We start from the raw sequence: 13,671 nt of genomic DNA, 5'->3' as shown, positions 1-13,671 counted from the left end.
AAACCCACCCCCATGGCTCTCCCCTCCAGGGGTGGACATAAGGCAGGATCCAACTCTTTGTTGGTTTTTGCTAAGCTACAGTGATCTCTCACTGGGGGAAAAAAACTCCACAAGAAACCAGATTCTCGTTTTGATAATGGGAGTTCAGGAAACCACCAGGTCACGGGAGGGTCTTTATTGGTGCACATCTTCTCGACAGACGCGTTACAAGGAATCCTGGAGCAAACTTCGAGACGGTGGCTATAAACTGAGATTGGATGCCATTCCGTTCCAGGCGGCAAAGGCTTCTGGTGAAATCATAAGTGATGTAAGCCTCCACCTCCATTCCTAGGACAATGTTGAATCCTCACCAATTTTTATTCCCTTTGCCCCTAACCCCTGCCTTCTTTTGCCTGTGGATAACATCCTCTGCTCTCCCAACTGACTGTGAGGAGGAACATGCCTTACAACAACAGCAAAAATCCCCCAGCCAGGGTACAAAGCTGATGCTGGACTGTAAATATGGACCCCCGGCAGATGAAATGCACCCTCCACCAAGCGCTTTCCTAAAGCAAGTCCACGTGAAGAGACTGTTAACAATGTACCCACCTTCCTCCAGTGTGGGCGGCCCAAGCGCTCTCATGTCCTGCCATTTCATATCCCAGCCCTTTAGTCATTGGGAGGCTTGCATATGAAAGAATAGGCCTTTTGACGACTCCCGCGCCTTTTCTTTTAACTCACCCAGTTACTGTCAAAAGAACAAAACATTTTCACCCAATACCCACCTCTTCCATTCCGTGTCCCTTGTCCTCGAGCTGTTACTCTCTCCCGCTCTCTTTCCCTTTAGTACAAATACAAAGAGGCATTTGAGAAAATGAAAGGGCAGATGCTCGGCTCCCGGAGCTTGGAAGATGATATCAGCCTTGCGCATTCAGTGTACGCGAGCTCTCTGCAGAGCCAAGTAAGTGGGAGAGAACGCAGTGGAGCCGGGGGCCCCCCACCTAATGACGCACAGCCGGCAGCTATCCTGTGTCCTTCCGGTTGAGGGTATTGGCTCTGTCCTAGCTAGCTAGGTGGCGTGGTCAGGTCCCTTGGCCCCTCTGGGTTTCAGCTTCTTCCTCAGTCAAGTGAGAGATAGGACTACTTGACCCCTTAGCTCCCTTCCAGGCTGGACATTCTAGGGTTTTGACCAGTGACCACACATGGGAGCCTGTGGGCTGGATTTGGACTGCAGAGGTGTTCTGTTGGGTCTGCAGAGCGAATTAATTGCAAACCTTGCAAAACGGAAAACTCTACGTAAAAGTTTTAGACTTCTGTGCAGAAGCCAGACCTGGATTCCTCAAGGCTACTGTTGAAGTTGATTACTGAGAGCCCCATTTAGAAGGGATCTGTACTCTCCTAGTCATGCAGCCACCCCCTCCTCCCCCCCCTTCACTCATTTATGCTGCCTGTCTGGTCTCTGGTGGCATCTGAGTTTGCACCCCTTGATTTGATCCCCTGGATGCTGGCACATGTGTGTGTACAGTATCTCCTTGCCCATACGTGAGTTGGCTAACGGCTGTGATGAAATCGAATGTGTGTCCAACATGTAGCAGAGGACTAAACATTTGACATGCAGTGTCTCATTTAATCATCAACTTATTTCTAGGAGCATCACTTGTTCATCCTGGTTACTTATAAGGAAACCTAGACTCTGAGTGTCTCAATCCCTTGCCCAAGGTCAGCTTGCAAGGGCCAGACTAGAACGTGCAGCTAGCTTGCCATCGCATGCTCTTTCCACAGTTTCACATGTTCTCGTCTCTTTTGTTCTCTGCCTCAGTTTCCCTGTTTCTAACACTTCTCTCCGCTTTCGGTACTGGGGCGGGATTGGACATGAATTGTCCCTGGCCGTATGCTAGGGGTGGGGAGGGTGCGCGGAGGTGGGGGTCGGAGGTTAGGGACGAGTGGCTGGAGCTTGGAGGGCAGTGGGAAGGGTGGAGGAAGAGGCGGCGCTTATGCATCTGACTCCCCAGAAAGCCCAGAGTGAGCTTTGTGGACCTTCAAACGCTCCTCCAAGGACTGGGGCAGAGCCTGAGGTCTGGAAATGGGCCTCTCCCTTCCTCCCTCAGGATGCATGTTGGGCTCTTGGGAATACCCACCCCTCAGAACTGGCTTTTCAAGCATCTGCCCACTGCTCCTGGCTCCCAGATTTACTGGGATGTTATCTGATGTCTGAAGAAGCTCTCCGTTACCTAGCATGAGAGGAGAACCCCTGGTGTCTCAGTCTGAACTTGAGAGGGTAATGGGGAGAAAGCGTGTGGAGCAGGCGGCGGCTTAGCCGTGTGTCTTCTTGCCTCTGGAAAATGGGAAGGTCTAAGGACTTGAGCAAGGGAACCACTGACATTATATCTGTCCCTTGAACTTCCGTATTTTCCCCAAGTAGGGGAACCATGGGCCTTGATCATCCAAGAGCTGGAGATGGTGAGTGGCAGGACCTGGAGACGAGCCCTGCTTGTTAAGCCAGTCACTGCAAGAAAGGAGCCCTGGCCCTGCCAGGAAAGCCACCTGGGCTCACCTGGGACAATCACGTCGCATTGCTCTCCCTCATGGTCCTGATGCAAATGGCGGCTTTGAAATAGCTGCTATTGATCTGTCTGCCCATCTAGGTGAATTACAGGAAAGACTTTGAACACTCAAAGGCACAGTTCCATCTGCCATTGGACATGGTAACACTGGTGCACGCCAAGAAGGCTCAGACCCTGGCCAGCGACCAGGACTACAGACACCCACTCCCCCAGTATACGTCCTTGGCCGAGGACCTGAGGCTCAGCTGTGCCAAGAAAGCTCACAGGTTGCAGAGTGAGGTAAGGGGACCGGGCCTCTCTCTCCAGGCTCTTTTCCTGTTAAATCTGACCGTGAGGCAGTGACCCACAAACTGCTGGTGGCTCAGTGGGGCTTCCCGAGATGAGAAATCCCGTACCTGGGTTTTCTTTTAAAGCACCTGCCCTGCTTGTTCCTGCCTAGCTCTTCATAAGCACAATTGCACAGATCTGTTAACAGCAACGACAGCCGTTTATTGAGTACTTCTGCTGAATTCCGAGCATTGTGTTTTCAGGCATTATCTCATTTAATCCTCCAAATGACCCTATATCGGTACTCTTTATCCCCATTTTACAGAGAAGCTATAGTGAGTCTCAAAAAAGTTAAATAGGTCGTGCAAGATCATAAAACTATAAATGAGAAAGTGGGTGCTGGGACTTGGATGGTGTCCAAGGAAGACGCTGTCAAGGTTTATGGTTTTGCATGTTCAAGACTTGCCAACGGTGTTGCCTCTGGCCCCAGCTTGAGCTGGGGGTTCTTCTTGGCGCGTCATATGTTCCCAGGCCACCCAACTTCGGAAGAGGCCTGAGATCTGCTGGGAGAGTTGCTCAGAGCCCCTTTGGAACTGACCCACTTCAGGCAGAGGAGAGTGTTGGGCAGAGGGCAGGGAAATAAGGGTCCCAGAGACCCTTCCTGAGTCCTCCCAAGGAGTCTTGGAGGCCTTCACGCCCCACCCCCACCCCAATGAGGGCATTTCTAGCTCATGCCACCTGTTTTCTGAAGCAGGCAGGCCCAGGAGCGTTGGGAAGCATGGGAGGATGTCCTCACTCCCAAGGAGATACAGAATGTGTCTTCCCAACAGGCAGCAGCATCCTTTTTGGTACTCGCCTCATCTCCCAGCTTGCCACCACGTTTCCGTGCCGGGAGATTTGCAAGTAACGGACCTCTGCTGGAAAATAAAACAGTCCCCCCAGAACCCTCTTTCTGGTTTGGCAGGGCCTGAGAGCTGAGCGGTGCTCAGATCCGGGTTACTGTTGTCCACTGGAATTTTCCGCCTGTGTACAGCGTTTACTGAGTGACATAAACTGTCAGGAACCCGACAGCAGGTGGAGGAACGAGGGAGCAGCCACGCTCAACTCAGGGGCCCGTTTGTCACTTGAGCAGAGCCCTGACTTCCCCTGCCTCTCGTTGCCATAGCAATTGGAAGGCGGCACGCACCGGGGCACCTCGGTGGCCGAAGGGGAGTGAACTTGGGGCTCCCTTTAAACTGTCAGCCCAGACCCCTCAGGTACACACACCGCCTCCACCCACATAGACTCGGGCCTTTGCCAGATTATTCTGGATTCATTTATTAGTTCTTTCTTAACCCATGATTAATTAATGCCGCCTTCTGCTGCTGGGTTTTGTTTTGAAGACCCATTAAACCATTTCCACATTTGCCCCAAGACAGCTGACTTTCTAACCACAATCCGCTCCAGCGTTTATTTTTTGATAGCCCACATTAAAATAAAAATCCGCCAAGCATCCCTCTAACAGCTACGGAGACAAGTGACAGCAGAATTATTTTCTTCTGACCTACATTTTTGTCTCCCTAATGAGCATTTAAGTAAGAAGCGTGTGTGTATTTGCTGAGTGTGATGTATCTGGAGAGACTGCCTTGGCCTTGAGTTCTGATTATGATGCTGTCTGTCGTGGGTCCTTCCTCATTCTGCGAGCTTGGCTTTTCTGATTTCTCGTGTTGTTCCTTGTAGAATTTGTACCGGTCGGACCTGAACTTCATGCGAGGCGTTGCCTGTGTCATTCCAGGCACGTTAGACATTGAAGGGAGAAAGAGAGCATCTGAACTCATCAGTGAGGTAACCAGAGACCAGGACGGGTTGGGGGTGTCAAGTATATTCCACGGTAGAGGTTACACAACAATCTGTTTGTTTCTTACTAAAGCCAGTTAGATGCTACACTGTTAGCAGTGGCAGCTCACCCAGCCTCTCTCCTTACTCCCTTCTCCATTCAGACTGGATGCCGTTTAAGATAGCTTTGCAGATCTCGAGCCAGTTCCTATATTAACATATAAGAATTATTTGCTGGATCCTAAGATGTACTTTCCTAGGGTCCCTTTGAAGAGTGGCTTGTGGTACAATGAAAAGAGGGCGGGCTTTGGAGACACATGTAGTGACTGAAATTGCAGGCCAGTACTCATTTGCTGTGTGACCTCAAGCCAGTCACCTGCCCTCTCTGAGCCTCAACCTCTTAATCAGTCAAATGGGAATGCTCAGAACTCTCTCATTTAGTTTTTGTGAGGGTCAGCACTAATCTAAGCCCTGTGCTTCTCTGGTGGCTGTATATGAAATGGTGGCTATAAGCTTGGTGATAACTTCTTGGTAAATTACTGAAGTCTGGAATTCTAAGCTCTTTGAACTCCTGAGGAATCTTGCCCACCCCTGGGAGGGCTCTGGGATTTCCATTCACGGCAGATAGGCATAATGGAAGGCACTGCAAGCAAAAGGCGATCAGCGTCCAGCCTGGGTGCCTCAGAATGGCTCACGCATTGATTAGAAGCTCTGAGCAAGCGGAATTGGCCTCACTGTGGGAGTTGAGATTTAATTTTGTGCTTTGCTTTTCCAATGAAATCACTAAAGCGAGTGGTTTCTAAACCTCATGGTGCATCAGAATCCCCTTTGGAACTTAAACAAAGTACAGAGCCCACTGACGATTTACTGAATCCCATCCCCTGGAGTGGCATACAGGCATGTGGATTATTTTAAGCTGCACGGTTGTTTCTGGTACCCCCCCAAAGCTGAGGAGCCCAGGGTTTCCAGCGAGCAAAGGAAATTCGGGAGCAAAACATGAATCTCTATAGTTGTGTTCACATTCGTAGCAAAGGACTAGATCTCCCTTTCCCATTGATAAGTATCTGATTCCATCCGTCCTCTCCTCTCTGCTGCTTCATCCCACTGGGTTCTGAGGTCACAAGAGCAGGGGACGGACTGGATTCTGGGCCACAGACTAGCAGCCTTTGCAAAACGAGGTTTTATAGCTAGTGCTTAATGAGCTTGTTCTTCTGCTGCTTTTGCATCTTACCTTGTCTTCTTATTGCCTCTTGTGTGTGAGCTCAGAGTAAATATCGTCAGCATCCCCGGTCATTCAAGTACACGGCCGTGACAGACACTCCCAGCCTCACTCATGCAAAACTCAGCAACCAGATTACAAACGAGGTAAAATCTTCAGACGGCTTTGGGATGGGCTTTTTAAAGACTGCTGGATTGCTAAAAAATATGTGTGAATATTTGTGGGATTGGCGGGGGTCGCGGGAAGGATGGGTGTTTGCATGGAAAGAAAAGAATGTCATTAGATGGAGCCTCAACAGTTTCCAGAAGGAAAAAAGGCCCAGGAAGAAATCTGGTTTAGTCTGTCGTCTCGCCCCCCAAATGTGGTCACGGACCAACGGCATCAGCATCCCCTGGGAGCTTGTTAGAAATACCAAACCTCAGGCCCCACCCCAGACCCACCGAATCCACATGGTCATCTAACAAGATCCTCACGGGTTTCCTTTGCACGTTAAAGTTGGAGACGTGCTGGTCTGCCATTCGTCTGTTCTAGCTGGGCACATATTGGCTCATCATTTCTCCACTGTCATTCTGATGATGATGATGGGAAAGATTTGTGGTTGTCCGGGGACAGTGATACAGTGTGATGTTTGCCAAGCTTCTTAGTTCTCTGCTTCCTCTTCTCACTCACCACTTACCCAATTATCATTTTAATATTCTAGCAGAGGGGTGGGTCCCAGGGGAAAGAATCTCATAAAATCATCATTCCAGCTCTACTTCTTCTTAGTGGCCCTCTGACAAGTTTGAAATATCGAGTGAGCTTGGCAGAGAATGAAATTTCGTTTTTAAAATTCTCCTTCTGACTCTAACTTTTCAAAGTCAGTGGAGATTTGGGTATTTACACATTAGTTCCAAGCTTGGGATAAGAAAATCCAAAGGGCTGTGTAGCGTGACATGATCAAGTTAAAATTCCCACTGAACCTTTCTTGCCTGCTTTGTCATTGGGGTGCTGAGGGGTAACAGTGCCTCCTGCAGTGGCCTCTGGCCCTGGAGGACTCAGCAACCACAGATCCAGTTCTAATCATGAGAGCAGATGTTTTCACAACGGCTGAGGCCGTGCAGCGCAGCAGTGGTGTGAGTCTGCCCGTGGCAGGATCCCGGGATTTTAGTAAAGGATGCAGACTGGGGTTTGGGAACCTCCCTTCCAACCGGCAGAGCTTCTCCTAAATTTCCCAGATCCTAGTATTGTCTTTACACTGTGTCCTCAGCAAAAAAAAAAAAAGTCTGCAATGGGAAGAACCACGATAGTATTCTTAAAGGTGCTTTTCTTCCCTCGGCCTATTATTGAGCAAAGTATAGGGAAGGGGGAAAATATGTTTTCTTTTACCCATCTTAGGTTGTCGGCTGGGGCTCTGTAACAAAAGATAGATTAACAAGAGAAAAGCATACAAATGTATATAATATAGGCTTTAGGTGGTGCAGGAGTCTTCACAAGGAAATGGAGTCCAGGAGGGAGGGACGGTTAAACCTGAGCGTTTTTATTCTAGGTTTGATGAAGAGTGGACAGTCGTGGGAAAATGTGTAGGGCAAAAGGGGGTGAGCTAAGGGCAGGGAACTGGGGGACACTTAGCGAGGTCTGTTTGTTCAAATGCCTCTCGGTCCTTCCGAGGTCAGAGATGAGCTTGTTCCCTCCCTGTGTCAGAGGGAGGGCAGCTCCCACAGGAGGGGAGAAGGTCAGGGAGAGGTCTTCCATCTCCTGCTGCTTCCAGCTTCCTTCAGCTTAAAATACGCACTATGCCAAGGTACCATATATTGGGGTAACATGTCCTGAACCCCATCACAAGCAACTTGCAGTTTCTTCCCCATTCCTTTCAAAGCACTCAGTTTGACTCATTAAGGACTATCTCTGTTGAAAAAAAACATCTTCTCCAGGCTGAAGGTGTACCCATGACCCAGCGAATGGCCTTTTACAAACGTATTTCCCAATTGCAAAGGAGGGAACTCCAGCCCTGCAGAAACGCACAGCACTTACCTTCTTGCCTTTTTTTTTTTTTTTTTCCTGCCCAGCGCCTCTATAAAGCAGCAGGCGAGGACGCGAGACACCAGTACACAATGACCCTGGGCCTGCCCGAGTTTGTCCGAGCGAAAACAAACGCAGCCAACCTGAGTGATGTAAGCCTTTCCCGTTGCTGAGGTTGAGATGTGCTCCAGGGCCACATGTGTCTGTGTCTGTGATGGGACCTAACAGTGACCCTGGTGACTTTCACAGAAACTTTAAACAATGTATCCTGTAGACACTCATGTGGAATATACTTTACACAGATGTGTTGATACCTGCGTGTCAGAGCCCACTTCCGAGAGGGTGCTAATGAGATTTTCTTTGCAAAATCGAAAGCTTTTGCTTGTCAGGAATTGATTCTGGAACACCGCACTACAAATAAAAGGGGGTAGCATTTGTTCTTTGAGCCATGTAATTTTTTTTTTTTAAAGAAGATCTACATGTGTTCCTACCGTAGGCAAAATACAAGGAGTCTTGGCGGAATCTCCGTGTTCAAGGCTACAAGCTGACCATAGACGCCCTCCCCTTCCAGGCGGCTCGGGTCTCTGGAGATATAGCCAGTGATGTGAGTTGAATGATGTGACCTTCCATCCGGCCTAATTTCTGTTAACTTCATGTAAAACAATGTCTATGGCTGATTTTCCTGAATTAAAGCAAATCTATCAGCATGTGAGACAGGATGTCACCTGCAGAATATATTAGTTATGAATGAGATTCTTTGACGGAGAGAGGGAAAGAAAGGCCCTGTTAATCAGAAGCTAAATGCAGGCAAAAGTCTCTAGCAGGAAGAAGATTACGATTTATTTCTAATTGCAGTGTCTAGGCAACGATCTCCCCGTAATGTGTGAACTGTCCGTTTTCTAACTCCACCCAGAATTAGAAAGAGAACTCGCAGTAGAGATTGTGATTCTGCTTCTCTGTCGTTTCCCGCGTCGGCGGTAGCATTTTCAGCTGTGTTTCAGCCACTCTGTTGATAGCATCCATAGCTTTGGGACATGAAGGTGACTTTCTGTTTCCCACAAACAAATCGCAGAAAATGTAGACTTCAAATAAATGGATCCCGTCTTTGGGGTTTGATGTTTTGTCAAGTGCAAGGGGATAAAGCACAAGTTTCTCTTTTACCCTTTTTGATAAATTCCTTTTGGGCACAGGACAAGTAAGGGGAGTGGGCCCCTCCCTTTGGTTCTAAGGATCTGGTTTTAATTAGATGGGAGGAAGGGAGCAGTGTTTCCACTGTTCCTCCCCCAGGGAGGAAGCCGTGCTCTCAGGCCAGCCTCACTGTGGTTTTGCTTATAATCATCTCCTCCTAGTGTAAGAACAGGTGATTTTCTCACAGTCTGCAAGGAAAACGCATAAACGAAATGTAAGCGTCCCAAATGCCAGCCCCTGACCGCCTGGTCCCCCACCTTCCAGTTTCTCTACAGGCACGACTTTGTGAAGGAGCGAGGGAGGCTGATCGGGGCCCAGAGTGTGAGAGATGACCCCCGGCTCCAGCACTGCCAGCGGATGGGCCGGCTGCAGAGTGAGCTTCAGTACAGGAGGGAGGCAGCAGGCAACAGAGCCCAGTGCCACCTGCCCATGGACATGGTGCCCCTGGTCCACGCCAGGAAGGCCCAGGCCCTGGCCAGCGACCGCGACTACAGGACACGGTGCCACGAATTCACGGCACTGCCCGAGGACCTGAAGATGGCCTGGGCCAAGAAAGCTCACGCCCTGCAGAGTGAGGTAGGAGCGGGGGGGTCCGTGGGTCACACATCAGTCCCCGACCTTCCTCCTCCCGCCAGGCCTGCGTGTAAATCTCTGCTTCTTCCTTAGCCTTTCGGATCCCCCAAACGATTTGCTTGGAATTATTCAATTATTCAATCAATCAACACATATTTGTTGAGCACCTACTATGTGGCAGGCATCCCTCAAGGCCCTGGGGATACAACGGTCAACAAAAGAGTCTAAAAATACAACAGTCAACAAAAGAGTCTAAAAACTCCCGGGGTCACGGAGCTTCCGTTCTGTGGGAGGAGATAGAGTATAAGTGAGGCGTGTAGTATGCCAGATGGAGACCAACAGAGCGGGGAAGTTGGGTCGGGGGGTGTGAGCGTGTGTGTGCGACTTAAAATGGGGGTCAGGGTAGCTCTCACTGCAAAAGTGACATTTGAACAAAGACCCTGAGCGGCAGCAGCCTCAGCGTATTTGAGGCTGGAGTGAAGCAAGTGTGTGGGTGGGTGAAGAGGCTGTCGCAGGGGATGGGGATGGGGTCCGAGACAGAGGCTCAGGGCTAGACTGTGTGCAGTAGGCGTGGTGGTGAGGCGAGGAGAAGAACTGCCCCCAGAGCTGACACCCACCGACTGCTTTGCCGGTGCCGGCACCCTCGCTACCGCACTTTGGGGTGGGGGCCGTTGCTGCTCCTGTTTCACAGGCGAGGTCGCGTGGGAGGGCCCGAGGCAGGACTGCCTCCAGAGCCCACACTCCCAGCCCTCCCGCCATCTGGTGCAGGGGAGTCACGCTTCCTACGAGGCAGGTGTGGACGCTGAGGCCCAGAGAGAGGAGGTCCTGGCCCACGCAAGGTCATCAAGCCTGTAGGTGGGTAGCGCCAGCCACTGCCCCCGTGGTGGAAGGCTCTGGAGTCAGTCCCAGGCCACTCCAAGCCTCGGCTCCCTCAGCCGGGCCGGGGCCGCGGTGAAAATGTGGTCACGGTCAGCACTTACCGGGCGCGTGCGCATGGCAGGCTCTGCACCACGCGGGCGTCCATGCATCGTCTCCCCAGCCCCGCGGCTCCCTAGGAGGAAGGCGCTCTCACGTTAGAGCAGAGCCCAAGGGACTGTGGTCACATCAGTCCTTATCATCCATATCAGGGTTTCCCAGCTCAGGCCCTTTTGACCTTTGGGGCTGGATGCTTTGTCACGGGGGCCTGTCCTGTGCACTGCAGTGTCCCTGGCCTCTACCCTCTACATCCCACAGCACCCCCTTAGCGTGACAATCAAAAATGTCTCCAAATATTGCCAAATGCACCGGGGGACAAATCTGCACCCAATTGAGAACCCGGTTCTCAGTTGAGGGCTGGTCTATATGATGCACTGAGCATGGTGCCTTGTCTGCAGGAACACGCCAGTGGGTGTGAGCATTTCGGGCTATGTTCTCCACCAAGCCTTCCAACTCTGGTGGCCTTCAGAGAAGCGGCTGCTTCTAGTTTGGTTATATTGCACAGGAGAGTGTTGTAAACACCTAACGGATGATTAATTGTGACAACGATGATGTGACTTAATGAACGTCAGGGTCATCTAATTATGCCTCGAGATCTGCTGGAACTGCAGTATCGTGTTGGGCACCAACCAGCAGAGTGTAGAGCAGGGTGAGTTCATCGGTCCCCACTCAGGGCACGTGGTCACTGAAGCACAGCTCAGGACCCACTTAGAAAGCCTTCCGCTTGCTAGAAGGCCACCCTGAGGTCCACGAAGAACTCATAGCATGACTTGGTGCCCAGCCCGGGACCCTCTTGTCGGTGGCCTATTCCTGGGGAGAAGAGAAACCTCCCGGGACAGGACAGGTCCTGAGGAAGTTACAGAGGCCACCGGGGAGAGGTCGGGGGCCAAGCTGGAAGCCCAGCTTCGTCACTCGCTGGCAGTCCTTCCGCGGCCACTTGGCTTTCTAGGCCTCCATGTCTCCACTGGAAAAGCAAAGAGGTTTGATTTAATTGGTGATCTCAGATTTCAGGATTCATAGATTAATGTTTTTTAAAATGCTGACATCAACATAATGTCAGACTGTTTAACTAAGTAAGGAACAATACCAAAAACCAAACCCTACCTCAGACTACCATTTATATTAGTTACTTCTGAAATGAAAGGATATTTTAACACTAAAAAAAAAAAAAAAGCCGAAGCGGAAGAACAAACTAAGACAGAGGGTCCTTCCCAAGAAGCGCTAGCTGGCAATCTTAGACTGACCCTTTACCAAATGGGAGATGTATTAGAATGATGTGTGCTGAGAAATTATTGCCTAATTGAAAAATGACTGTGTTGTTCTTCATGCATTGTTTTGAAACTTCAGGTTTGTTAAACTGGGGGGTCTTGGACTCTAGGATGCTGTGAACAGTAGCCCCGCACAGTGTCCACAGATGGCTCTGAGGCTTTAGTCTTCTCAGAGTCATCGCTGAAAGTCCAATTCCATGTGGTTATGTTACAGCAAAAGGAGACAAAGGCTTCATGTGAGCTCACTCAGTTCAGCAGAATCTAGGGTAGGAACAGTAGCCCTCAGTAGCCTTCAGCCATTTCTCCTGTCCTCTTCCACCCAGGCCAGAAAGAATGCTGTGGGACTAGGGGCTCACCCCTGGGGAGAAGGTCCTCAAGGCCGTGATGGCTCAAGTCATACTAACCTCAGGGATGTATCTGAGACGTGTGCTCCGCCCAGGCCACACTCCACCACGAGTCGGTGCTGGTTCAGTCACCTCTTAGTCTTTCCCAATCTGCCAGTGCACCCTCCCCTCCGTGATCTCACGCGGGGGCTGCAGGACATCCTGCAAAGAACAAGCAGGGACAGTCAAGGGGACAGTCCTGGCCCCGCCCTTTATGGCTACCCGGCCTCAGGAGACTCCTTAAGCTCTCCTAGCTTCAGTTTCCCCACCATCACAAATAACAACAACAATAACAATACCTAAAAAGTATGGAATGCTTATCCTGGGTCAGGCGTTTGTTTAAATATCTTGCGCGAACCACGTCATGTAGTATCTAGGTAAGTACTGGCATTACTCCCATTTTTACAGTTGCGGTAACTAAGGCACCTGTAATCTTCAGTAACTTGCTTAGGGTCATAAGCCGGCAGGGAAATGATTTGCTCAAGACCATACGGCTAGTAAGAGGCAAAGTGGGTCTCTGGGCTCCCGACTCTGGGTTCAGTGCTCTCTGGCTCCCCCTGGTGGCTAGATTAGGAACCCAGGTGCCCTGGCTCCCGAGTGTTCTCTTAAGGACCACCCATGCAGCATCCCCACAGGACAGCAGCTGGTAACTCTTCTGAGAATCCGAGCAAACATTTAAACCCAGACATTGTTCTGTAGATGGGAATAAGAGCTCGTCCTTTGAGAATGGCACAAGGGCTGAATAAGATAATGAGTCTGAAGCAAACCACACCCTATGCAAGGTAGCAAGGTAGTGGTTATGGTGATTCTTATTAATATGACGAATATACCCCTTCCCCTGGCCACCTCCTAGGTGCATCTGCTTATGTCATTCCTGTTAGAACTCGGGGGCTGAAAGCTCGTGTGTCTGCCACACTGTGCTCCAGGATAGGGGTGCCGGGAAACCCCGCGTATGACTCCGAAGGTGGCTTCTAGGCCTTCGTATATACAAGGGCGAAGAGTGAGGCTGCCATGTGGGGAAGCCAAATTCAGCTGGGCGTCCTGAGAAGGTCTCTTATTATCTTAGAATCCTTCTTTGAAACCGTCTTTGGGCCGATTCTCCTTGACTCCCCTCCTCTCTCTCCCTGTTTTATCGTGAAGTCTGGGGCAGGCGTGTTGTTTTTAGGGTCTGCGTGAATAGTCAAAGCTGGACTGGGAGCAGAAATATCAATAGACAATTCATTTATAAGAGAGTCTAAGGCGCAGTCAGATCTTTGGGGAACCTGCATCTTGCCTTCTGACTCACCTGCGCTCGCACTGTTCAGCTCCACAAAAGGCAAGTTGAAAGCGTGCTCCCCCGCTTCATCTCACTTATGAAAGGAGCAAGGCCTGGCTGTGAAGAGGCCCTGTAGGATGATTCTCTCTAACTTAGAAATTTATCCAATTTTCTCTGTTCTTTATCA

At 50.3% G+C, this 13,671-nt stretch overlaps 1 protein-coding gene across 6 annotated transcripts in view; it reads left to right on the top strand.

Moving 5' to 3' along the window:
• Window positions 1-13,671, top strand: part of NRAP (nebulin related anchoring protein) — a 70,655-nt gene that overhangs the window by 45,887 nt on the left and 11,097 nt on the right. For all 6 annotated transcript variants that reach the window (XM_082673069.1, XM_082673068.1, XM_082673067.1 and 3 more), the window contains 8 exons: window positions 200-307; window positions 827-940; window positions 2,625-2,822; window positions 4,530-4,634; window positions 5,892-5,990; window positions 7,890-7,994; window positions 8,339-8,446; window positions 9,295-9,606. In XM_082673069.1, the coding sequence (XP_082529195.1) occupies window positions 200-307; window positions 827-940; window positions 2,625-2,822; window positions 4,530-4,634; window positions 5,892-5,990; window positions 7,890-7,994; window positions 8,339-8,446; window positions 9,295-9,606 (1,149 nt within the window). The remainder of the gene's footprint in view (window positions 1-199; window positions 308-826; window positions 941-2,624; window positions 2,823-4,529; window positions 4,635-5,891; window positions 5,991-7,889; window positions 7,995-8,338; window positions 8,447-9,294; window positions 9,607-13,671) is intronic.

The sequence above is a fragment of the Grampus griseus genome (genome assembly GCF_964374135.1).
Source record: "Grampus griseus genome assembly, chromosome: 16".
NCBI classification, from domain to species: domain Eukaryota; kingdom Metazoa; phylum Chordata; class Mammalia; order Artiodactyla; family Delphinidae; genus Grampus; species Grampus griseus.
Note: the sequence above shows the minus strand (reverse complement) of the source record. Positions and strands in the feature narration are given on the sequence as shown.